Source organism: Acipenser ruthenus, chromosome 10 (genome assembly GCF_902713425.1).
Source record: "Acipenser ruthenus chromosome 10, fAciRut3.2 maternal haplotype, whole genome shotgun sequence".
In the NCBI taxonomy this organism is placed as follows: Eukaryota; Metazoa; Chordata; class Actinopteri; order Acipenseriformes; family Acipenseridae; genus Acipenser; species Acipenser ruthenus.
In genome coordinates, this window is record NC_081198.1 from 40,041,909 (window position 1) to 40,069,491 (window position 27,583).

General features: G+C 37.0%; 2 protein-coding genes and 1 long non-coding RNA gene across 3 annotated transcripts in view; 1 reads left to right on the plus strand and 2 right to left on the minus strand.

Moving 5' to 3' along the window:
• Window positions 1-5,598, minus strand: part of LOC117409646 (alkyldihydroxyacetonephosphate synthase, peroxisomal-like) — a 42,463-nt gene extending 36,865 nt beyond the window's left edge. Inside the window, exons 1-2 of the mRNA XM_034015961.3 lie at window positions 5,371-5,598; window positions 1,034-1,123 (exon numbers count right to left, since the gene is read on the minus strand). Of these exons, the coding sequence (XP_033871852.3) occupies window positions 1,034-1,123; window positions 5,371-5,549 (269 nt within the window). The 5' untranslated portion in view covers window positions 5,550-5,598. The remainder of the gene's footprint in view (window positions 1-1,033; window positions 1,124-5,370) is intronic.
• Window positions 5,599-9,179: 3,581 nt separating this feature from the next.
• LOC117400572 (uncharacterized) lies at window positions 9,180-12,716 on the minus strand. The gene is made up of 3 exons (XR_004544228.3): window positions 12,585-12,716; window positions 12,316-12,372; window positions 9,180-10,810 (listed from the first exon to the last, which is right to left on the minus strand). It is a non-coding gene; the product is annotated as an uncharacterized LOC117400572 (long non-coding RNA).
• Window positions 12,717-15,051: 2,335 nt separating this feature from the next.
• Window positions 15,052-26,805, plus strand: LOC117401850 (nuclear factor erythroid 2-related factor 2-like). The gene is made up of 5 exons (XM_034002670.3): window positions 15,052-15,295; window positions 23,226-23,492; window positions 23,983-24,078; window positions 24,298-24,480; window positions 25,171-26,805. Exons 1-5 carry the CDS (start codon window positions 15,257-15,259, stop codon window positions 26,413-26,415), a joined length of 1,830 nt encoding a protein of 609 aa, XP_033858561.1. The 5' UTR covers window positions 15,052-15,256; the 3' UTR covers window positions 26,416-26,805.
• Window positions 26,806-27,583: the final 778 nt, after the last annotated feature.

Below are 27,583 nucleotides of genomic sequence, written 5' to 3' on the forward strand. Positions count from 1 at the left end.
TACAATACTCAGAAAATAAATTCTTAATGAACAATGATAAAATCACCTCACCATTTAACATCGATATTGTCAAAGATTGGAGGGTGTAGAGACTGAACTGCCTACTCTCCCTTCATTTTTTTTCATGCCTTATTAGCACTAGCAATATTATCAATTATATTATTATTTCTTCTGTCAAAGCATTTGGTTCTTTCTTTGTTTTTAATTGTTATCTGCAGTGTCATACTTGATCAATCAGGTTTTTTTTTCAGGAAAAAGTATTAGAAAGAAAAAACATGCAAAGAACCGAAAGATTTTCAACAAAAGAAAATTGATCCTTCTCCTGTTACTGGTAAGATATTAGAAAATTGATTGTAATATCTTGGTTTGCACTCCTTTAGTGGAAGAACAGCAGCTTTAATTATAAATAATCCAACTGCTGTAAAATTAACAATTATTAAAAGCGTGTTTTAAGTCAGATTTTCATTTTGATGACCTTGAGCTAAATTGACCCTTTAGACTGAGTTTCTCCAGTACATAATGCATACCACAAGATGGCAATAGTGCTACACCGAGTTTGAGGAACCTGGTACATACAGGCTAATACAGTATGAGACAGCAGCAAGGATTTAACACACTTTTTAAAACATATTGGAAAATACTGGAATATATTTCAGCATTAACTAACACCAGTACAATAGATGGCATGCCAAACAAAATGCAGGCCTATGTGCAAGTACTTAGCTAGTGAAAAATTGACTAATGACAAACACAATGTCATTGTAGTTTGCAAATGGAACACTTTAAGAAACTACTAGTTGGTTAATGTTTTCACTTTCTTTGTTTTAGACAAGACACAAATCTAATACTTAAATACAACCTGAATGTGTTTATTTCTAGATGGGATGCTTGGAACAACAGGAGTTGGGAAGTTTTCTCTGGTAACGCTACTTCTTTTTTAAATTGGGCCACATAAAAAAAAAACATTGTACAGTATTTTAAAATGAACACGAAGGAAACGAAGAAGCAAGATGCAAGCAATGTGTACATTTACCTTTTGCCAGTAAATTCAGCTTGACCTTTCTTATTAAACATGAATTTGGAATCATTATATCCCCAGCCATTCCATTTCAGAGTCTCCTGCCTGTAATGAAAAAAAAAAACTTCACATAAGATACAAATATAGCCAGGTTTTTTTTTATTTTTTTATTTGTATAATTTCCATATTTCACAGACCAAATACCTAATGGGTTCTCAAACATGTCCATGTATGCACCTGTACTGTATGTATAACCTACCACGAGAGGTCTCACTGCGGCAAAAAATATATAAAAATGACCCAATGAGGGAACGGCCTATTGTTACACCAAGTGTACATTTCTCAATTAAATATTTGTTTTCTATCCGTCAAGAAAACATATGCCAAATTGATAAGGCCTGAAAGCCAGTAAATAACTAGAGCCTTTTGATGAATCGCAATATAAAGCACAACAAATGGTACTATTTGTAAGCACTGGTCCAAAATCAACTACATGAATGTTTACTTCAAATGTTAGAAAAGCAATACAGCATGTGCCTACTGGAATTGCAAACTGATAGTGGCCATAACAACTGAAAACGTTTAAAAACAAAAGCCATCTATACCAAATAATACAGTGCTTCACAATGGACACACCGGTGGAAAAATAGAACAGCTATTGGTGTGGATAAGGGGGACAACTATATTGTGTGTTGATGTTTATTAAAATTCCTTTAAAATAAATTCCAGGGACCTTTTTTAAGTGTCTTTTGATACTGGTGAACAGGCCGAGCTGCTTTTGTTGTCTGTCAGCAGCATCCATTTACAATGGGCAGTACCAAACCAAAATCAGAGCTCCGTGGTCTGCAACCCACTCACGTATGAACCACTCCAGCAAGATCACACGGCCATGCCTTCCATCTTTGCATTTTGCTGATTTGTTAGAAAGCAATCCATGGTTAAATTTACTGTACAACATTATTGGCTGGTTTCATAAATCCTGGGACTACCTTCCCTAAGGTTCCATTGGGTATTCCAAGATTAGTGCTAAACAGGATCTGTGAAACCAGCCATAAATATTACCCAAAACCCCAGGTAAATTCTTCAACAAATTATCAGCTTTACAATGGTGAGAGTTATATCATATTGCTATACTAATTTTTCCATCTAAACGTATAGTCGTATGTCTTAGTCTTCCTTTCGTAGATTTTTAGTCTGTTATTCAGTTTCTAAAAAACAGAGTAATGGCCTGTGCAAAGTAGGCTTAGTTTTTAGTTAGAGGTTCTAGACTAAGTGGATTTGATCCAGTTTTCTGATTTGGTTTACTATGTACAGCATTCTGTTCTGATTAGAACTTGTCTACACAGTAGCAATGGGACACTGAGAATTGTAACTCAAATCTGAATCATATAATCAAAAAGCTGGGGTACCAGGTTTATCTTCCTCTCAAGAGTAATAGAGTGTGAATTATAAGAACATAAGAAAGTTTACAAACGAGGGGAGGCCATTCGGCCCATTACTGATCCCAGAATCTCATCAAGCAGATTCTTGAAGGATCCCTGGGTGTCAGCTTCAGCAACATTAATGGGGAGTTGCTTTCAGACCCTCAATTCTCTGTGTAAAAAAGTGCCTCCTATGCCCCTTTATCTACTCTCCATTGGTGACCCCTGGTCCTTGTTTCTGTTTTCAGGTCGAAAAAGTCCCCTGGGTCGACATTGTCAATACCTTTTTGAATGCTTGAATCAGATCACCACGTAGTCTTCTTTGTTCAAGACTGAATAGATTCATTTCTTTAAGCCTGTCTGCATATGTCATGCCTTTTAAACCTGGAATAATTCTGGTCGCTCTTCTTTGCACTCTTCCTAGAGCAGCAATATCCTTTTTGCAGTGAGGTGACCAGAACGGAATACAATATTCTAGATGAGATCTTACTAATGCATTGTAAAGTTTTAACATTACTTCCCTTGACTTAAATTCAACGGTTTTCACTATATACCCGAGCATCTTGTTGGCGGTTTTTATAGCTTCCCCACATTGTCTAGATGAAGACATTTCTGAGTCAACATAAACTCCTTGGTCTTTTTCATAGATTCCTTCTTCCATTTCAGTATCTCCCATAGGATATTTAAAATGTACATTTTTTTTGCCTGCGTGCAGTACCTTACACTTTTCTCTATTAAATGTAATTTGCCATGTGCCTGCCCAGTTCTGAATGCTGTCTAGATAATTTTGAATGACCTTTGCTTTTGCAACAGTATTTGCCATTCCTCCTATTTTTGTGTTGTCTGCAAATTTAACAAGTTTGCTTACTATACCAGAATCTGTCATTAATGTAGCTTGATCCCTGTGGTACTCCACTGGTTACCTTGCTCCATTTTGAGGTTCCTCCTCTAATCAGTACTTTCTGTTTTCTACATGTTAACCACTCCCGAATCCATGTGCATGCATTTCCTTGAATCCCTACTTCAGTTTGCGAATTAATCTTTTATGCGGGACTTTGTTAAACGTGTTCTCGAAATCTAAATAAACCATGTCATATGCTTTGCAGTTATCCATTGTCGATGCTGCATCCTCAAAATAATCAAGCAGGTTAGTTAGACATGATCTCCCTTTTCTAAAACCATGCTGACTGTCTCCCAGGATACTGTTACCATATAGATAACTTAACATTTTGGATCTTATACTGTTGCAAATTGAAACTTAAGGAATAATAAACAGTATTGTTTCCATTTTGGAAGAATATTCAAATATGAAAAACCCATGTTCATCCCAGCACTATTTAAATAGTAATGCAGGTTGGTATTCTGTACACACCCCAATCGGAAAGAGAACGTATTCTAGGTGATTCTATGATCTGGTGATTTCAATTATTTCCTTCATGTTCATGACACTTACAACACTATTATAAGTCATGATGTCGGTACACAGTGGTACACTATTTCTTCTTGCTTTACTGCATTGTTAAGGTTCTAAACTTGCGACCCTCTGCTCACAAACAGTACTGTACAGTAGATGGCACAGTAATGCATCATGTGACTTTCAACTAAAATACATATTAGAACTTAAGAGTACTGCACTAGGGTTGCTGTTCTGTCCAAGCTACTGTACGTGGTCAATGTCAACCACACAATCACAGTGACAAATGCATGACAAGGACATTTTAGTGTTTCTACACAGGGAAACCAACAGCTTGCTGTAAACAATGGCTGTGATTGTTCTGACTGCCACGTAACTTTAACTTGACTGGCTATCGCTTTCACTGAACCAGTGTGCATAAGCAGCCTCAGTGTTGGTCATTGCTGGAATTTCACAAAAATGATTCTAAACTTTTTCAAATGTATAACATTTTAGCGTATCAGATAACGTTTTATAGCTCTTCCAATAAACATGTAAATAATGATTCTAATTTACAAAAATTACATTTATCACACTTGTCAGACTCTAGATGTCACTATACCGATAATGTCGCAAGTAAACAAGAAGCTAGAATCAGGCCACTGATCACCTTATCCTATCAGCTTTGAGTTGAGTTTGTACTGTTAAGCTTTACTTTACATACACTTAAATACAATGTAAATTGCAGCTTATAACTGTGACTTTAAAAAACAAAGTTTTTCATGAAAAATACATATTTGGCGCAAGACGAGAACTTTTTTTTTTTTTTTAAGTTCTGTGTCCTTTTGCCATCTTCTTATGTCATGTGTACAGTAACTTAATTACACAGCAGTGTCAACAAATAGTTCATGGCTATTTTACCGGTATCGCAGGTTTATCAATCACGATTATGCAAGGCAGACAATGTAATCATATAATACAAAACATACATATTCAAAGTTTTACACAAATACACCCAAAGAACGCCATAGCGTGTCTGAACCGAGTTAGAACGTTTAGACTTGTTGTTTAACTCAATATCAAAGATTTTATATTCCAATGCCTGCCTAAGAAAAAAAAAAAAAAGTACTATTATATCCTGATCATTTTACTCCGTAAATTGTACTTTACTGACTTGCAACGAGCATTTGCTGGTTCAAGCAGAACGTCAGTATAAACACAGATAAAGAAAGTCAACTTTTTACAGCGATAATGTTATTTCTCTAGGCCTTTGGAATCTGGCACCACCGCACCCACTTGATTATGAATGTCTACATTGTGCCACCGGCTGTTAACCCTACTGTAAAGAATGGAGCCAAGTTAACAAACATCTACAACAGTCAACAACGCAATGGACTCGATATATATTTAAGAATAGAACTCTAAACTCGAATCTACAATCTTGTTGCATTTCATAAGCAATCCCGGGTAACTTGTAAACCAACTGTCAGAGTTAGTATCCTGTCAGTAGCTCGACTTCCCTTTTTAAAACCACCCACCTTCTTTTAGGGATGGTCCTGTTTTTCTCAAGACTCCGATCCGCCGCTTCTGCTTTGCACTCGTTTGCAGAGACACGGAGTTGCTCCCTCTTTGCAGGTTTTTGTAAATGACCCGAAATGATTCTCAGTCTTTCCTTTGCATTTTGATGCAGCTCGGAGATGTTACTGTTCGACGCCATGCTGCTTCCGTGTAGTGTGTAGTGAAAGCTGGGGAGTCAGGGGTCAGTGGTGATGAGGATATGAGGTGTGCACCTCACCCCAGAATGCATTGCAAAAAAACAAGTTTTCTATCATTTATACGGTAAACTTGCATCTTTAACTTCAATTACATGCGTTACATTCATGCAAACATTACAGTAGCGTGGTGTATTGTGACTTTGAAGGTAAAAACAAACGTGTTTTTTTTTTTTTTCGCTTCCCCTAGTATTGGGCATGTATTTATCAAGGGGTATGTTTTCAAATCCGCACTGAGCTATTTTCAGATAAAGAACTGAACAACTGAAGTATTATGTGTTAATGGAAATACAGGACAATTTAGTTACAAAAAAATATTACCAGTGTAGGGCCAGAAAGTGGTACATCGTCATAATGTGGTATGGGTACCAAAACTTGACCCGTGTAACGCCAGAAAATAGTAAGGTGTCAATTATGTGATTGACTACTGTGCAAATCGCTACAAAACAAGACAAACAGTAGTTCACCCACAAAATCATTTTGTTGCTCATCATAAATTTGCTGAATTGTGAAAAAAAAGATAAAACTAAACTCAGTGCATCATACTCCTTTCAGATAGGCATTTCCTTGTTTTCTGAGCTGAAATAATTTGCGCAGCCCAGTGTACCACTTTTTAACGCATACCACAAAATAATACCACATCTGTATGCACACTCCATTGAGCACTTCTAGCATTGCTTGACGTGTAGTCATTTTGAGATACCTGGCTCAGTAAAGCTTTTTAATCGAGGGATACTGGGATGGGTGGAATGAGAAATTTGTTCCCTTTCAATTCGAAGACGAACACCAAAACATTAGATATGAAATAAGCCGGCCTTTTGGTAGGTTTTTTCTGAGCTCTCTATACCAGAGCTGCCGATAGACCCCTTCCTGGGGTGACGCCCTCTGTCCTGCCTACAGAGGGATTAAATAGTCAAACCATGGAAGCGATGTTCTCTTTTTGCCTCTCAAGATGGTAAGGTAAGACCCTCTGTGTTGGTATCTGAGTGTGTTGTGAAAAAGAGCTTTGAGTCTACTGATTCAGCCTTTTTCTTTCTATCTTTCCTCAGCAACCTGTGTGCGCTCGTGTCAAGTGTGGCTCAATGCGTTTCATTTACACTCCAAGCGTGACAGACACCATCGACTGGCGGTGTCTCACACGTGCCCCGCGGCCTTGCGATGGTGGAGGATGCCCTCTCACCTGCGCAGGGGCGTGCGGATGGGAGTGGTGTTAACTCGCCAAGTGGTGACGACGGACGCCTCCAACTTGGGTTGGGGGGGGGGCAGTTTAGGAAGGCAGAGGAGTCCGCAACACCTGGTCAGGCCATTGGATAACCCTGCACATAAATGTGTTGGAGCGGCAGGTTGTTTTCCTGGCTCTCCAGCACTTTCTTCCAGTGTTGCAATGAACGCATGTGCTGGTCCGAACAGACAACACATCAGTGGTGGCGTATGTCAACCACCAGGGTAGCCTCCAGTCCCTGGGGTTGCATCGCATTGACTTCTGGCTGCTGAATTGGGCACAACGGAACCTGCTGTCCCTACGGGTGATACATCTGTCTCACTGGATTGTGGATACAGTCTCTGCGGCATATGACAGTGCTGGCTTACCCCCACCTGGGAGAGTAGCTGCACACTCCTCTAGATGGTTGGCTACATCTTGGGCCCTCTTTAGAGGGGCCTCGCTGTCTGATATCTGTACTGCGGCTAGCTGGGTTACGCCGCATACATTTTCCAGGTTCTACTGCTTGAATGTGGTAAATCCTTCTTTGCCTTCAATAGGCACGAGGGTTCTTGAGGTTGTCCGTTTGCACTGCTACCCTAGGGTTAAGCGGTTCTGATGTGTCCCTCGTAAGCTGTCATTCCTTCTCCCTCGCGACGGCTCTGGTATACATTTCCCATTTGTAATGTTTTGGTGGTCGTCTTCTAATTGAAAGGGAATGTTAGGTTACTTACTGTAACCCTGGTTCCCTGAAAGAGAAGACGACCACCAACCAGGGAGGTCGCATCGGTCGCCCTCACGGCTTCGATGCAAAAAGAGAACATGGCTTCCGTTGTTTGACTATTTAATCCCTCTGTAGGCGGGACAGAGGGCGTCACCCCAGGAAGGGGCCTATCGGCAGCTGTGGTATAGAGCTCAGAAAATACCTACCAATAGGCAGGCATATCCCATACATAATGTTTTGGTGGTCGTATTCTCTTTCAGGGAACCAGGGTTACAGTAAGTAAACTAACGTTCTACATCCCCATACATTCCATAATCATTCTGTCAAATAGTTGTTGGAGGGTTGCTTATTTAATTAAGGTAAAACATGTTTTGTTTTTTCTTTTTCTTTACTGTGTGGAAATTAAGTACTTTCATACCACCTGCTGCAGGGCTGTGCCTCTTTAAGAAGAAGGAAGGAACTGCAAAGAAGAGTGCACTTTAGAAAAATGTAGTTAATAGTCAACATGGAATCACATTTAATTATAAAATGTATTGTGTAAAACGGTATCTTTAAGTATCTCTGCATTCATCTATTCACCCATAGGCTTTATAAAAATGGACTGTTCTGTTCCCTTATAATCAAGCATGCAGGCATTCTCTTCATAAACCAATTAATGTACAGGCAGTGCAAGCAAGGTGAACATTTGGATGAGTTTCTGACACCAAACAGCCACATAGTTTGGCGCAAGTTTACCACGATAAAGTAATTTTGCAGTTTACCCATGGTTATCCCGTGGTTACACTATGCATTTACCAGTTTGCCATGTTTTAAAAAATGCTTTACCATACCTCTCTGTGCTTTACAGTGCTTGCCACTGTACTTCATTACACTTTGCAGTGCTTTTACTATGAGAAACTTTTTAAAGGATTTTTTGTTAAACAATAACTTATTACAAGACCTATTGTCAATAGGATATTAGGTGGAAAATGAAAAATATTAGGAATGAGATTTTGGAATACCATTATAAAAGTGTTCCATAGTAAAAGCATAGACATGTGTAATTAAGCATAGCGAATGCATGGTAAAGCCCAGAGAGGTATGGTAAAGCATATTAAAAACATGGAAAACCAAGGTAAGTATAGTAAATGCACAGTATAAAACTGGGAAAACTGCAAAATTGTTGTGGTAAACTTGTATAAGGGAACACCAGAAACATGGTATATTTGCACCGTTCCTGACAAAGATAGTATTTCTACACCCTTCCTAAAATTATTCAGTGTTTTACCCCGTAGGGTTAAGAACATAAGAAAGTTTACAAACGAGAGGAGGCCATTCGGCCCATCTTGCTCGTTTGGTTGTTGGTAGCCTACTGATCCCAGAATCTCATCAAGCAGCTTCTTGAAGGATCACAGGGTGTCAGCTTCAACAACATTCTGGCACTGACACAATCAAATACAGTTTTACCCCTAATTTCTGATGGTTTATGGAAAGTTATAAAAATATCTGCATTTCACTTTGGTAAAATACTTTCCAAATAACATCACTCTGGGGGTGTGGAGGTCCAAATGTTTGAATACATTTTAGGGACGCAGACAGTAATATTATAATCTGTAGCGATCAGCCTTTTTTTTCTTAAAAATGTAGATAATATCTTCCACAGACAGAGTAGACAATTTAATAATCTTTATTGACCAGTATGTTTTATTTTAGAAGACTTGCTAGAAAAAACAATACAGAATTACAGAATTAAACAGTTTCTTGTGTATTGCCTAACTGACAGTTAAAGCCCAGAAACAGATATACATAAAACAATTACATGGAAACGTTGACAAGACATCCATGGCTTAAATGGACTGTTTTTTTTGTTTGTTTGTTTTTTTTTAAATCAGTATAACCAGTATTAGTCTCTTCAACCAGTCTCACCTGCTAAAACACAGCAAAACTTGTTCTAGATCTAAGCAGGATAAACTAGTGCTAGTCATTGCTAGAATTTACAACAGTGGGAGTTGAATTAAATAGTTCTAGTAAGTACAAAGAAAACTCAACAAAACATGAAAAATGAATTGTATTTGAATTTAAATGTGATAGCCACATACATTTAAGTATCATTGCTTACTCTCGGATTATAACTGACTAACATATATTTATTTTATACTACACCACAGTTTCAAAGCAATTCAAAATACATCAAATGTTTCTGAGAATGATTTAACTATGCCTGGAAAAGCATGTGTAATATTGCATGAAAACGTATACCTTAGTTTGGTTGTGATGATCTTTCTTTCTCATCTCTCTTTACCACTGTAAATATGGATTTCTCTGTAACATTTTACACTGTTACAAATTTCATCCAATGTATCTAAATGCTGATCATGTATTACAGCCACAAAATGTATCATAATATATTACCCTTAAAGCTGATCATGGTGCTTTAGACAAATTAGCTTGGAATACAAATGACATCAATCTTTACAAAAGTTTTTTTTTAAAAATGTACAAAACACATATGAGAACATAAGTTACAAATGAGAGGACATTCCACCCATCCCTGCTTGTCTGGTTACTATACATTATTATTTGTTTATTTAGCAGATGCCTTTATCCAAGGCGACTTAGAGAGACTAGGGTGCTGCAGAGTCACTTACAACTACATTTCACCTGCATGACGAAATGTAGGGCAGAAGTGTGGCGTAGTGGTTAGGGCTCTGGACTCTTGACCGGAGGGTTGTGGGTTCAATCCCTGGTAGGGGACACTGCTGCTGTACCCTTGAGCAAGGTACTTTACCTAAATTGCTCCAGTAAAAACCCAACTGTATAAATGGGTAATTGTATGTAAAAATAATGTGATATCTTGTAACAATTGTAAGTCGCCTTAGAGCATAAGGAGGTTAACTGATTTGCTCAGGGTCACACAGTGAGTCAGTGGCTGAGGTGGGATTTGAACCAGGGACCTCCTGGTTACAAGCCCATTTCTTTAACCACTGGACCACACAGCCTCAAATACATGCAGGTAGTTGATCAAAATGAATCAGTCAGAAACAAAGCAGATTAAAATGATACATGTGCAACTGGCTAATAAAATAATCAATGTACTGTATGCATTTCATTTTCACAACCTTTAGAGATACCATATCTTTTTCCATAGACAGAACATAACTCCCAAAACAAAGTTCTGTAATGCACTGACTGCAAACAATTAGAATCTAAGTGTATTACAGAACTTTACTTTGAAAGCCACTGTGCACCCTCAGTTTCATCCAAGGCATCGCTGTTGTCACAAATCATTGCAGTACAGCACCCTAAAATGCAAAAAAAAATAAAAAAATAGGAAAAAAAGAAGTAGCTTTCATTTTATATACTTTCTGCAATAAATTAGAAGAAACCTCAGCAACAGCAAACGTTTATTTCAGCCATTCACTCCAACACCAGTGTCATTAAGACACATTACACATTTCATATTATTTTCAAAGCATTTATTCCAGCCTTTAATTAACTCATATTTCTATGAAAGGAGAAAAACACATGTTAATGTTACAAATCTACAACTAAGCAACTAAGAAGTTTATTTGATCTTGGATTGCATCTACCTGGGATAACCATGGTAGTTGATACATCCAGGTTGAATCCACAGTGCTGTAAAATGCCATAACAAAAAAAAAAAAAATCTGTGTCTTTTGAAAGCATGGTGTAGATTGATCCAATCAACACTTTATTTAGTTGCTTACAATAGTTCTAGTTGTGTCTTCTCCCCCATTTCAAATCAAATGCTACAGTATATACTACTAAGACAACTACGACTACTACGCCAACGTGGAGTCCGCTAGCGACATGACATCTTTTGTCGACCAGTGGACTCTAGGGGGCGTGCTCTGTACTACCTCCACTTTCATTTTGAACATTTAATTTACAGCCCTTTTAACCAGTCTTTTCGTTAAATTAGTTAAGGCCCAGTGTTTGTTAGCACCCCTATTTGTTTAGGGGTGCTAAACTGAATTTTTTCTCCGGCCGCCTTTGGGCGGCCTGTGCACCAGGTGCCAGTGGGCAGCTGGTGTAGTCCCCCTACTGGGCATTAAATAGGACTACAAATAGGACAGCTAGAGTGGTCCCTTAATGGGCAATTAAATAGGACTACTATGACTACTACTACGACTACTACGACTACTACTACTACTACTACTAATAATAATAATAATATTAATATCAGTTCTATAAGTAAAGTTTAAAAGTGCATGGTGTAATGGAAAATTTATCAATAGTGTTCCATATCTACACGTACATTTGTTCTGAACTTCATGTACCAGGTTTTAGGAACAACTTTCATTCAACAGGCAACTCCAAGATTTTTTTTTTTTTTTTTTTTTTTTGCTTTTTGCTTTTTTGCTTTGATGCACTTTCTGAAAGCAGTTCTCCATTTATTTATTAAGGAAGGTACGTTTTTGTTTTTCAACCATTTTTTTTTTTCTATTTTGTACCTGAATTACGATGAAAGTGACACCTGTATTTGTTGATACGACATGTATTAGGCAATGCAAGAATCATTATGGAACAAAAACACCATGGCAACATAAATATTAGGCCGCTTGTAGCCTTAGATGAAACTGTTGAAAATAAAATGCATTATGCGATCTATCATGCATATTTTACAAAATATACTGACTGCTGAAAGTTGAGCAATTAAAATGTTTTGCTTGGTTTACGTATAAGAAAATAATAATAAGTACATCGTCATAAACTGTATGCATGTGAACATACTGAGTTAGTTGTGTTGCTAATACTGAGACAAAAAAAAAAGCAGAGTACATACCTGGCTGGAGTAAGTCGTGCACACTACGGCGCCAGCTGGCGCTGCCAGTCAGACAAACTATGAAATAAAAGCTTAAATGTAAGGAATTGTTATACAACAAAATGCATCTTGACAACCGAAACTCGCAACACGAATTATTATTATTATTATTATTATTATTATTATTATTATTATTATTATTATTATTATTATTATTATGTATTTTTGAATGGTGCTGTTGTCGGCCCTCCTAAATGAACAGCTGGTGATCTGCCTTTACAACGAATTACCTCCGCGTCGGCTTCCCTCTCTCTGTATAGAACAAATCTGCATCTGGAAGAATGTCGACGTGGAGCTGCCAATCGTGCACGCGTGTCGTGCCCGCGCCTTACAAAAGCACTTGAGTTTTAAGTCGAATTTAGACAGCATTTAAGAGACTGAATTGTAGCTACAGTAAGTGGAGGCTGCTTGCGGTTCTTAGGAGGAACGTATATGTAAGAAGAAAAAAAACTGCTTATTATTTATCAACTTGTGACACAATGTTACATTAAACACGTTAGGAAGTTTGCTTACACGTTGGTGAAAGGCTGATTGCATTGGGGATGTGTTAACGTATTGCACATGGCCCACTCACTACTACAGCAATTAAAAGGTTAACAGGAGAACCGACTGCGGTGTGTGAAATGTGACTCTGACCTGATCATCGGAAGCAATAGCAACTTTTGACCTTACAGGACTGCATTATTATTAGTATTTTTAATAATCTACAGTTTTTGATTAAAGAGAAGAAAAATAAGTTCCTTACACATATATAGGCATTTTCTATTATGTTACAGCATTTACACTAAATGTGTTTTCAGTGAGGACTTTAGCCAGTGCTTGAAAGGCCCACAAGCTTCCACACTGCAGTTGTTTTTGTCCCTATAGTATAGACAATAATGAATAATTTGGCAGACAAGCAAGCAGTCAGACAGTGACAGGATCAGTTTCTCTGACCTGCATTAATCTGCAGTACCTTTTAATATCAGGTTTACTCATCATGTCTTGAATTGCAAAGGCTTTCAGTGTACACCTTATTATTGAACAATAAATGTGCTGACCATATCTTTCCATTTTCCTCGACATCTGTCAGTCATAGTGTGCACATAATGACAAAAATGGTATTGCATTCTATTATGCTTAACAGAGGTCATGTACATATGTGGTTCCTCCCTATGTTGTTAAAGGTTGTAACTAAAACCTCTTATAGGGTGCTTCCTTGTCATTTCCTGATTGTGTAGTGCCTTCACTAATTCAGTGTTTTAAGTATTTAATGATATATTGGTGTGTAGGTGATGTGAATTGTATTTATCTACCAAAAAAGTCTGGAAAGTAAACAAAATAAACAGAAAATTGAAAGAATGTAATAAATATAATAAGTTTCTGTCATTTTTGTGACCTATTCAATATCTTGGTGGCTCATGGTGGTGACCAAACTTTAACTTGGTAACATTTTATAATACTTATTTAACACTCATGTTTAATTAAACATAAACCAGTCCTTAATGTGTTGTTAATCAGTGTTATGGAACTCAAATTGACCTTGAGTCATGTGACTTTTTGGTTTCCAAATGACAAAGACCTAATGCACTGAGATATTGGCTTCATACTCTGTATACAACTGTATTCCATCATGGGTATTAAGAAAAAAAAAGTGAATAGTTACAAAGCCTCAGACACCATTTGAGATTGGTACTTATTCCTTTTATTTTTTTTTTTTTTTTTAAACAGTGTATGCTGTTGGTGGCCTTGACAGTGTTGCCCAATAACATTCACTCTCGCGTTGTTTTAATCTCTGACCATAACAAGAATACAGACCACACACTTAGACATAGTGTCATTATCGTTGCTATACGGCTGTTTTCTATGATTATTTCAAGTTCCATTGCCGGTTGTTGTCCTGTTAAAATGTTACTGTCCCATTGTTTTAATCTCTGGCCATATCAAAAATAAAGATATTTTCACATATGCATTTACTTAATATTTATAAATCATTTGATCAGATATACCAAACCCCCTTTTGATTATTATTTATGATTTTTCACAAAACCTTTTTAGTTTTTATAAAATGTATTATCATACCTCATGTTATTTGTTTTACCACATACATTCCAACTATGACCACTAAGGGTCGCTAAATAACCAAGACTCATAATCCTTTGACACACAGGTTTATGTAAACAATACATTGGTATTGTTTTATTCGCTGCTAACATTAAAACACACCTTGGGCGAGAGTCAATATCTTTTCACGTAACCATTCAAACATGAACTATATACAAAACAGACACTAAATCTCAAGGATTTCAACTTCAAAAACATTAATTAAACTTTAACTAGCTTTTATCTGTAGCGTCTCAAACCTCATGTGCATTGGCATGTGACTCTCTCTCTCTCTCTCTCTCTCTCTCTCTCGCAATCTTGCTTCATAATTAATGTGTTTTCATAATAATGTGTTGAACATAGGTTATATTTCAACCTAGTGAGAATGAAAACACGATAATGGAACCATCCCGATTTATGAGCATTATACATTGTTGTCAATAAAATTTTCTAACCGTCGTCAATTTAACATTTCATAACAAATTATAACTGGTGCCAGAACCTTATTCTATCAGTATTACCCAAACAACTCACTGTGTGCATTATTTAATTAGCTGCACTAAATCGTTTATCTGTATAATTCAGCGGGGGATGATCCTTCCGCAGTAACTCTGGACGCCCTTGACTGGCTGCGGCAGCTCAAGTGGGCTGGGTCTGTGGTGCTGGGGCTTTCCATGTATTTTTCATTGACGAGAGAATATACTCAAACTCCAAGATACTTTGCGTACGTTCAGGGCTGTTGGAACATTATATTTATTTTAAGTTATTTATTTTCATTTGTGATTTTAACAATAAAAAAGGATTAAAACGCCTCAAAATAATGGAGATCGCATTGCCAAAAACGTACCAGAGTCAACAGGTAAGTGCATTGCCATTGACATCATAGCCTACTAGTACTGCGGCACTAGTTTGAACTGGTCTTAACAGTATGTGCCATCATTCTTTTAATAATGATAGGCAATCAATACAATTTAAAAGTATCAGCATCCACACAAACAGAATAGCCCAACATATTGTTGGTGTCATTACATTGCATTGATTGAGTGTTAAAAGTTTAAAATATATCTATTCGTATTAAAATACATAAATATATTACAGGTTTGAAGTGTCTCAAGTTCATAATGACAATCCTATTTTAGAATTGTATTAATGATTTCCCTTTAACCCGGGTTTGGGATATTTTTATTTTTTCCTTGACAATCCAATTAAGTACCGTACATCCTTGGCGAGCACGGTAAATTGGAAGCGTTCATGGCGTTGGTTCCGATCCTGCTCCACTCAACCACTCACATTGTAGAATTTTCTGCAAGTCATTGGGGTTCGTAGGGGGGTTTATAAGCTACGGAGACTCTGAGATATACTCCTTTCTTATATTACCGTATTTCACGAAAGCACAGACATTCTAAAGAGGGTTTTTTTTTTTTTTTTCATTTTTATGTAGCAATCTGTCCAGTAAAAAATACAACGTTTTTTTTTTCCTGTGCGCATGTTCTATACTGTTAGTATGCCTGGCTGTTGGTTGTCAATCCTCCCTTGAGCCAGTCCGGGCCCCCCATAGCGTGTGATCTCTGTAGATAGTATCAGTGGGCTTGCCTCTTCAGTCTGCAATGGGTAGATTGCTTGATTGCACAATCGCAGGCAACTCATAATCAACATGGAAAAAATTATACTTGGATATTTGGATATTTGGTTTAACTGTAACTGACTATAGGGCACCAATGAAAAGGACAAGGATGTGTGGGTTAGTTTTCATTGCTGCAGTCATGTCCTGTACAGTGTATACAAACCAGTGTAGCTGTTGCTGCCCTGGAAGGTTCATTGTTAGGGTATCATGTGCACAGCCTTCAGAGGCTACCTTGACTTGAAATACTATCAGCCTTATGCATTTCTTATATTCCCCCAAAAAAAATACATTCATTTATTTCAAAAGTTTCTATAGTTTCTAAGGATTTATGTTACAAAAATAACAATACAAAAATAAAAAAGGTAGATTGCTACTGTTTCCCTAAAAGTAAAGTATGGGCCATGATTACAGCCAACTAGATACAATATATTTTAAAATGTGTTATTTGATTCCAATCCTGTTAACAACTGAGACACTTGTAACAATTCTCCACTGCAGAAACAGGCCAGACCAGTGCTGAGCCTGGTAGAATTTCCTGTGAGGGGTGGGGTAGAGTCCATAGAAACACTGATGTTTCATGTATAGTACATTGAGGAAACAAGATCTGTAGTACAGATCACTGTGAACCTCGATTGCAGCACTCCCTTTGCAACAGCCTTGTTCGGTCCGGCGCCATTTTAGATATCTTGTGAAGCTAAGGTTTCATGACCTGGTTCTGGTGCGCTGTGGCATGTTACTCAAGCACTGAGCCAATCAGAACCTGCTTGTCCTTGTCAGAGCCAATCAGTGATGCTGAGGGAGGGTGGAAAGGGATCTAATTAATTACTGTCTAGTCTCCCAGTCCCATTGTAACAAGTTTGCACCAAGGGCACTCTTTTGTATCCTGTTTGACTATTTTAGCTTGTATTTTCTAGGACCTATACATTTATCCTGCAGTTGGTAAATTAAAGAAATGCGAGGTATGCTTTTAAAATGTCTTGGGATGCATTGTATGAGGCATTTTTAAAGGCTTTCATTTCTTCCTATTTGTCGTTGGATGTTAAATTCAGCATTGTGGTGGATTTCTTAAAAAAATACTGACTTGCTCATGTTATTATGTTTTCAATTCCTAGCCACAAAACAACACACACCCTCAACACACCAAATAACATTATGTAATAGAAATATTACCTGCATTCATTTCAGGAGTGACATAATATAAGCATATTTGAATTTTTGACATTTTTCTTCCTGAGTATTCCAGTTAAATGGATACAATTTAGGAAACATGGTTATGCAGTTAACACAAATATAATGTAACCAGTCATGGAAATATGTTTAACTATTAACTGATTAAAATTATAGAAATCATTTAATGTAAAGGCATCCTAATGTATGAAGAACAACTTATTTATGCCTCATAGGCTATATCTATCAAGTGTTATGATAAACACAGGATTGGCAGTTGGAGAGGGGCAGTGAGTAAACTAGCTTTTGACCGCTGGAGCCTTGGAATCTGGTTTACAAGTAGAATAAAAAAGCATTGTGGTCTCAGCTAAGCCTTCAGATGGCAGAATTTCATATCCTAAAACCAGCCATGACTTGGTGATGATTGGTGGGGTTAAATTGAGAATTATTAGAAGAGCAATGTGGAGAAGCGTGCCCTCTCTGTGGATAAATAAAAACAAAATCAGAAAAAATAAATATGGATCAAATAAAACAACTCTCAAAACAAAAAGTGATGTATTGAAGTAATGAAGACAAGAAAACAATCATAGTAAAGGCTTTGTTTAGCTTCCTCAATTTAAATTATGCATTTTTCTTTTAAATAAATAAAAACAAGTACTTATTTTTTACAGTAAAAACAAAACCTTTCATATAACTTTATAAAGTTACATGCAAACACGTACACTGCACCATGGAATGATTTAACTATGTTTTAAAATGTCTTAATCTAAGTTAGTTTCTGTACAGTTATCATGCCTCCATTATCATTGTTTGAAACACAAAGGTATTAAAGTGTAGGAAAATGATTTATAAACTTTTAAAGCATGTTTAATACCAAACACCTCACATGAGTTAATGTAGTTAGTCTCGGTACCTTAATGTAATTGATGGTAAATATATTTAAAGACATTACCTGTATTTTTTAAAATATTTTCTAAAATACCGATTTGTCTGTAGCAGTATCCTCTGGCCTGCCAATACAGTGGTACTGTTAAACATTTAATAGAAACATTAGCAACTCTGTTTAATTCAGTTCAATACTTTTTTAATTATTATGATTTCCATATTTGAAACCAACGTTTCAGTGCTTTCTGCACCTTCAACAGGTTGGCAACTAAATAATTTGAAACTATAATTCCAGAGAAATATGATTATTTAACCAATGGGTGTACCTTGAGTTTTAACGTCAACAGACACTTGTTATATAACATTTTTAAAGTTCATATAAGGTTGTCACTGCCTTAAAATGATGTCATTTAACCATATGCCAAGATATTCCACCTCTGCTACTACTTTTTTGTGAAAGAATGGACAAATCCCTTAACATGTACAATAACGATGGTAAATATACAATAACACCCACCAGCCATTCAAAAACGTAGGGTGTGTTTGTAGGTTTATCTGCCTTTTCAACAGCTTTGCCTTCATTTCTTTATCTGTTAAGAGCTACTTGCTACATCATTTTCATTGACATATTTTTTTTGTTTATAATCCTCCTCAACTTCATATCAATACATCTGCCAATCTTTTACAATAAATATAATATATCACTTGTCACTTTGTGGTTTGAACATGCAAGGTATTAATGGTTGTAACCCAGGAGTTTCAAAGTTAATTTACTTTACAAAAGAAAGAAAAGGGCATTTTAAAATTGAATGCAGTTGGTTAAAGCAACTGTTATCTGATGTGCACACTGTTACCCAGGAGCCCCTTGGATTGTATTCCAAGAATTGGTTGGTTAATTACTTACAGGTCTAGAGCCAGATAAATCTGGATTAAGTAGTTGACTTGATTACAATAACCTGAGTTTTCATCTGGATTTTCACCTAAAGTACAGTTCCCATTACTATATATTTTTAAAGATCTGAATAATCATTGTGGCAATGCACTCAATAAAAAAGTTCTTAAAGTAATTGTAAGTAGCTCAGGTTATTTCTGAAGCTGTAAACTGAACACTTCTGGTATCGAAAATCAATGATAGTAAACTCAAGAAGACCTTCAAAACACTGAAATCATGTTGTCAAAGTGGGTGGTTAAACCAGACATGACTTTTCCCAAGAGATGTTACCATAATTACTGCCTGTCTAAAGCAGAAATGGTTGATGGAAGCAGTAACTATATTATTATATATGATGCAGAATGATACAATCTTGCAGGAAGGGAAGCTTTTATAAATATGATGACTCCACTCTGATCAGATTGTAACAAGTAGCAACAGTGGAAAAAAAACGTTAAAAGGAGACAAGCAGTGCATTTGTGTACTACAATCTGTTAACAGCATGCAACACACAAAACAAATGTGCGTTATAAGCACTACTGATGAACACAATCATTGCATTCTTTACATTAGCAAGGCGACATGCAAACATGCCTACAAATATGTCTACAGTTAAGAGTTGTGCTGTTCTTATTTCGGTTGCTTCCCCTGAAATTCTCATTCCCATGCATTTAGCCAGTTGCTTTCCTTGTTAATTGACATGATTTGACTGCTGCTGAGGTGAAATGATTAAAGGCAGGCACACTGAGAGTGTTAAGTAACCCCAAATGGTACTAAATAATCCGGCTGTAAAATACATGCACATGTTTGCTATTTTATTTCTTCTTTTTACTGATACCAGTTTACGAAAGTATCAGTAGGGAGTGTTGGAGTTTACTCTGAAATGAATTCAGTGTTGAAGTTTACCCTGAAAGAATGTTCTTGTTAAACAGCTCAGAAGAGGCACTGTAGAACAGGTCCTGAAGGGGTAAAAGCAATCCATAGCAATAGTGATACAATTTCAGCAGTGATTTATAAATAAAGAGATACAAATGCTATACAATTGTAGCCTACACTTCTACTAAGTGAGGTTTTTATTTTTCAGAGAGTTATAAATGCCTGGAATAGCCTACCAGGTAAATATCTAAAACACAAGTAAAAAAAAAAAAAATCTGCCCTATTAAATCAGATCCTCTTATAGTAATAGGGGCAATTGGTGTGTTAGAAAGGGATGGACCTCAGGCCAAACGGTCTCTTCTCATTCCTTCTCATGTTCTTATTTAACAAAAAGCACCCATTATGTTACATTTATTTAGACTTCCTTAATACAGTAAACTATCAGGAAATTCATTCCACTCTGGGTATTCCCCGACTTTAAGGAAATCTTACAGTGGACCATTTCCAGGGAAGTGAGGTCAGAACTTAGCCGATAGAGGAAGTGTAGTTGTCTTTCTTTAAAAAAAAAAAAAAAATTAAAAAATTAAAAATTAAAAATCACGTGCCTGTATAACTTTCCTTGTGATTCGATGTGTTTTTTTTTTTTTTTTTTTTTGCAACAAGCCAGGACAATCATGAAGTGTATTTTATATTGTAAACAAGGCTCTTGGAAAATGATTTATAAAGCTGATGGTATCTGTGATGGTCTGTTTATCAAAGACCATACTAAATCCCAAAGGCTTTTTGCTGTGTGTCCCTTCACCTGGGTAGCCTCTTGGAATGTCCCTCGAGTTAAGTAGTGGCCTTCACTTGGCAGGCTAGTGTTCTTTTTAATAGGATGCTCATAGCTGCATTTCCAGTGCCCAATCCTATCTTAAATTAGCTGTTCCATTATGTCACCGATGACGTGCAATGACCAATCAGTGCCTGATCACAGGTTGCACAGGTTACCACAGTTGCACATGTTTACTTTTCAAGGTGGGCTCAACAATAATTGCCTTGCCTATGTAAACAGCTGTATTTAATGATCCCACACAGATATAATGGAGGGAGCATTCACACTTTTAATTTTCATAATACTGATAGCTGGGATTATTTCTTTCAGTTGCCCTTGTCTATTTAAGATGTTCTGACACTGGTCAACCAAAGACTGAGGGTTACCTCAGGTCTAGATTCAGGTCCAGTTCCATGTTGGGATGATTTCTGGGCCACATTCTGAAGGGGTGTTTCTTCCATTTGTAGTTGATGATACATAAACCACACGTGACAAGAGAAAAGGAGTTGAGTGCCTGCAAAAAGAAGTTCTCATGGAATGGGAATGTTGCATCTTGTGTAATGGTGCTTTTCTTACAGGTATAACATCAATTAGTATTGATCAGAATTGCACTTAAATAATTTAAGTTGGTCTATCCTAAGATCTTTTCATTTTCTCTTAGTTGGTAAAAGAAGCATGTGGGTGGTTTTGAACTTTGAGCATGTTTTTGTAATCTTCAGATTTGGATGCCAATTCTTTTGAATTGATATGAAAGATAAGGGAATGTAATTATTTAGCAATCACCCTAATACACAATGTGTAGATTCAATCTGATGGCTGTTGCGCAACTAATACCAGATTACATTCAGATTGTGAACTTGCATGTACAGTTTACATTGGGTGTGGCTTTCATCATCTCTACATAATGCATAGCTTAATATTTGGCAGTTTGATTAACATTTCCTGTAAATACTGCATCTGTATGGCCTTTTTAGGAAGTTACTTAAAACAAACAAAAAAAAACACCCACTCTAATGGGATATTCAGTTAAATGAAAAAAAATAGTTTGATGGAGACCTGATGGGCAGCTTTTAAGACTTTCCTTGCACCTTTGTGCAGTACCAGTAACAATTCATGAACTCCCAGTAATGTGCTGGAACCACATACCAGTGTTCTGTTAAAAGAGTGCAAACCAATGCTTCTTATTTATTATTATCGATTATCACAGGTCCCCCTTTTATTGTGTCACTTGTTTTTTTTTCATATTTTAGCTGGTTTGGATGCCAGCTACCTTAACTAAATATATTTTAGCCTTACAAAAAATAATGCATTCGTGCAGATCATGTACTGCTGTGCATTAAGCAAGATGATCAAAGGCAAGGAAACAAGCCAAGTTAAATAAAATAAAATATAAACAGACTCCTCGTGTGACCCAAGGGTCAAACCTGTATTTGGTTCCCCAAACTCTCTGAACCTCATATTCAAGAACACTCAATAACTTGTCATTACAATTTGGGTTTACTTACTGTAAAGCTTCTGCTCAAAGTAAGGGTTATTTTGTATTTAGTGCATTAAAAGAAAACTGGAAAATATACATGTATTGTAATGTAATAAATTAAATTTTATTCATAAAACAAACAAAGCTCATAATACCTGGTATATTAGGCAGGTATGTGGAAGATGAACAATACGTGTTTTTCAAAACTATATGTGGAGATAGTTACGGACCAGGACTCTTTAATAAAGTTATCTTTTTACCTGAAGAGGTTCTTTCAGTCTGGGCAGCTCAAACCTGTTGCTAGCCATACCCCTGCTGTGATTTGATTGGATTGAAATTTAAGCCACACACAAATGGTGACTGTCTAGCTCAAGGAAACACAAACTGTTCAAACCGTAGTTCAGTGTTGAAGATAACAGGCACCATAAATGTGTGCACGTCCCATTTCTTCCTTGTTTGAAAAGTATAAGTAACATGGATTTTTAAGAAAAGACTTGAGACACAGTACATTTAAAAAAATGTACATTCCGTAAGTATTGTGTTCTTTTCAAAAAGCGAATATGAAAAACAGGAAACAATGTTAGGTAATCAGTTGTGCATTATGTTATGTATTTTCTGATTGATTTTTAGTTTTTAATATTTTTTTGTATTTTAATTTTCAATTCCTTTTTAGGTCATGTTGAAATGCATTGTATTTGTGGTTGCATCTGTTTTTTTTTTTTACTTAGTGACTGTGAAAACACCATCCTACATGGAGAAAAAGGAGAAATTCATCTATTATCCATGGCTGTTCTATGTTACAATCACCTAGTAACAACATTGAGAGGCTGCGAAATTAACCAACAGGCTCTTCTTATGGAAACTGGGTGTATCACCCCTAGTATTCCGATAACTCCCATGCAGAAGTTTGTCTTTGCTGGCTTACTCATGTATTTCTTTTTGGCCAGACAGAAGTTTCAGTTCCAGACTTATTTTTTTCTCTGACTGTTGTCTTCTTTCCTGGGTGGTGTTGCAGGACATGGATTTGATCGACATCCTGTGGAGGCAGGACATAGATCTTGGCGCAGGGCGTGAAGTTTTCGATTACAGCCACAGACAGAAGGAGTACGAGCTTGAGAAGCAGAAGAAACTTGAGAAAGAGAAGCAGGAGCAGCTCCAGAAAGAGGAAGAAAAGGCCCTGCTTGCTCAGCTGCAGCTGGATGAAGAGACAGGGGAGTTTGTTCCCCGGCTAGCACAACACATTAAACCTGAAGCTTCTCCAGTGCCCAGAGAGCCCTCACAGGTACACTGGTGTTAGTGGTATCCGGGGGACGGGGACGGACTGCACTTTAATATGAATGGGAGCCTAGGCAACTGAGTGTACTTAATATAGTATTCAAAATATATGGCTCATTAACAACATGTAGGTTTATGTTAAAGGCATTCCGGGGGTTATTTATGCATTCTATTGTATTTTTGCCAGCAGTTCCAAGCCAGAAATATTTGTATTAACTAGATATGTCTTTCCCCTTTAACTGCAGAACAATTCTTAACTATGTATTGTTTGCTTGTCATAAACTACTGTGGAAAAATGTATAAACAAAGTAAAAAAAAAAAAAAATGCAAAGACTAAATTATTACTTAGATGAATATATATTTCTGTTCATTATGAGCCTTTTTAGAATAGCTTGTGTATAGGTCTGGATTCTAAGGCTCTGTTACACAGCTGATAACAAGTAAGCAATTCCATTGTAAGGTGTTTTGTTTCCAAGCTGTTGTGTTTTTCCTTTCAGCATGTTGTTATCTCAGAAGAAGACGGAGAGGCTCTGTCGTTTGATGAATGCATGCAGCTCCTGGCAGAGTCGTTCCCGCTGGTAGAAGATATTGCGGTAAATCAAGAATACCTTTAACATAAACAATACAAACAGATTTTGCATTACAGGTAATTGGCGTGGTTAGCACAATACCGGGGCCTACATTTTGTTTATAACTTGCACTTCAGTCTCATAAGCATACTGACAGCAAAATATTACTTTTGTTATACAATCAGTGTGGTGCCATACACTCATTGACTTTGTAGGTAATATTCTTTTTGCTTTTTGTTTTAGGTTTCCCCAGCTGCACTTGAGCCTTCAGTTCCAGACCCAACTGGAAGCAGCCCGGTCCTAATGGCTCCCCATCAGCCTCAGCAAGCTCAGGCTTCTCTCCTCACGTCTCCACTGCCGGATCACAAATCTGCACAGGACATTGAGCAAGCCTGGCAGGAGCTGCTTTCCATCCCTGAGCTGCAGGTAACTACAATAACCAAATTCATAAGCTGCGATTCTGAGAGTAACAAACACCCAAAGAATGTACTCGATGTAATAAGCCAGCTATTCAGAGAACAAATGCACCTTTGTTCCACAGATATTATATGGACAGGCAGGCAGCTGATGCACTCAGGTAATCCTTGAGCGATTGAGTTACCGCAGTTAACGTGTTTTGAACATAAAAAAGGATACATCAGAGCACTCAATGCCAGGCTTTGGTAGAAAGGGTCTGGTCTTCTTGACAGCATTTATTTTAATGTAAAGGCAGTTGTTGAATTGTTTTGCACTCACAGAATCCCCAATAATTCAGGTATCGGGGGTTTACAGCAATTATATCCTGCATTTTCTTTTCCAATAAGTATACTGTATATGATTATACAACTTTTATATTAAAAGTGCAACAATACTACTACTACTAATATTATTATTATTATTATTATTATTAACAACAAAGCTTTCATCAAGGCTAAAAACAAAAGTAAATATAAGTTTAAAAAGCATGTAATTAGTATGAACAAATAAAGAATCAGTATAGCCACTCAGATCATTTGTGCTTACATACTAAAAAATTGTGCTTATTTATTGTGATTCAATATGGTTGTAGATGCTGATTGACTTCTCATAAGATTGTAAAACATGCATTTTAATTATATTGGTTTTCCTTTTCTACAGCAATGCCTAAACATGCCAGATTTGACAGAGTTGAGCAGCTATACAATCCCAAACAAGCCTCCAGAGATTCAGAATGTAAATTACAACTTTTACATGTCTAATCCAGCAGAAGCCATGGCAAACGCATCCGATCCAGGCTGCCCTGGAGGATTTCTCAACTCATTTGAAAGCACCTATACTAATGTGATTCCACCTGAGAACTTAAATCAGATGACTATAAACACCTCTGATCTGAATGCACCCTTCGGCTCCGGCAGCATTTGTGAAATGTTTTATCCTGCCCTCATAAACACAAACATTAACAACATTCCACCAACAAATAATGTGAACACACCGCTAGCTGACCTGCTGAGCGAGCCACCTCCAAAACCAATGGATATCTCTGACTTTACAGTGACTGAAGGTTTCGAGAGTAACCCGCCTCCGAATATACCAGAATTACCAGATTCTGACTCAGGCCTGTCAATGGATGCAAGTCCTGTTGCATCCTCACCAGAAAGCTCAATGAAGTCTTCCATTTATGGAGATGCAGCTTTTGGAAACAGTGACTCCGACATGGAAGACATGGACAGCAGTCCTGGAAGCGTCCAGCCTGAGTTTGCAGAGATGTTTCCATTGTCCTACCATGGGGATGGTTATCGGGCATCACCTTCTACTGCACAGTCAAACCAAACTTTCAGTCTGGAGCCAAAAACACCAAAGAAGGAACTGCCGACAAGCCCCGGCCACATCAAACCGCCCTTCACCAAAGACAAGAGCAGAAGCCGCTTGGAGTCTCGTCTCTCGAGAGATGAGCAGCGTGCGAAGGCGCTTCGGATCCCTTTCCCCATAGACAACATTATAAACCTTCCTGTGGATGACTTCAATGAAATCATGTCCAAGCACCAGCTCAATGAAGCCCAGCTGGCTCTGATTCGGGATATACGCAAACGAGGCAAAAACAAGATTGCGGCTCAGAACTGTCGCAAGCGGAAAATGGAGAACATTGTGGGTTTGGAGTACGACCTCGACAGTTTGAAAGACGAGAAGGAGAAACAGTTGAAAGAGAAGGAGGAGAATGACAGAAGCCTGCTTCAGCTAAAGCAGCAGCTCAACGACCTGTATCTTGAAGTCTTCAGCATGCTGCATGATGAGGACGGGAAGCCCTATTCCCCCAGTGAATATTCACTTCAACAGACCTCTGACGGCAGCATATTTCTCATTCCAAAGAGCAAAAAGACACAACTCAAGAATAAACTGAAATAATATTTTTTGCTTACATGGACATTTTTTGTACTGCATTACTGTACTCTCTCTCTCCTCGTTTTGCTTAAAGTAAACAAATCCTATGCAAATTATCCTTTAGCCATTGCACTTATAAAAGAAAAGTATGTCTCAGCTGCATTAACATATAGTGTATGCATACTGTATATAACTATGCTGATTTTTCATGTCTCTACGTTACTTATTTTGTACTGCTAAAGCTATCTTTTTTCAAAAGTATTTTCCTTATGGTTTGTAAATAATTTTTATTCTCTCTTATTTGCTATTGAAATTTCATAGATTTTTAAGTATCACATTTTAGTATGCCAACGATCCTGTGTTGCAAATCATTGTGTGATTTTAAAAATATATTTTATAAATGATTTAAGTATTTTTGAACTTGGCTTTTTTCTTACAACTGCTTTCATTTTCTTGTGCTTTATAAAAAAGGTAAATAAACTATCCATTTACTATAAATATCAGAATTGTTCTTATGTTTGTATGGATTATTGTATAAGCATGTATCTTAAAACTCATGCAAAGCTGAAAATTCCCCCCGCCTATTTTCACTTCTTATTTGCCATCAAAGCAATGTCAGCTTGGGAACTCCTACTGAAAATAAGCCACTATAGTTTATTAATGATCCAGTATAAAATAATGAATGTATGGGATATGTTAAGCCATTCTAATTGACTCATTTTCCTAACTTTCTAATAAAAGACAAAGGTCTCTATAGGATAGGAATTTGCCAAGCGACAGCCAAAAACAAAATACTTATTAGGGAAGTTGTGTCCTCTTTCACGGAACTATCAAAGGGTATATTTGCAGAAATGACCTTGCCTACTGCAATATTCATGTCTTGCATGTGTAACAAATCCTGCATAAGGCCACTTATGCAATTTTGCTCATTTTTCATGGCGTACAGATTTAAAGTGTCGCAAGTCAGAAATGGAGAAGTGGACCTAGATAGTTAATTTATGCATGCTAGTTCCAGTAAAGTTGAAACCACTCCCATAGTAAGTATTTCATTTTTGGCTGTCACTTTGTCCTTTGGAAATATACCGTGACTAAAAGAGCTCACAGGAACCCAAATCTTGCACATACATGACGCTCGAGGGTTGTTGGAATGAATGCGTTCCAGAAAGATAAAGTAACATTTTTGTAGAATTGT

Bases quoted from the DNA above. Each gene is read 5' to 3' on its own strand.
- LOC117401850 (XM_034002670.3), top strand. From the start codon at position 15,257: ATGGAGATCGCATTGCCAAAAACGTACCAGAGTCAACAG. The intron at 15,296-23,225 runs GTAAGTGCATTG...GTGGTGTTGCAG, and splicing joins AAACGTACCAGAGTCAACAG to GACATGGATTTGATCGACAT. The intron at 23,493-23,982 runs GTACACTGGTGT...TTTTCCTTTCAG, and splicing joins TGCCCAGAGAGCCCTCACAG to CATGTTGTTATCTCAGAAGA.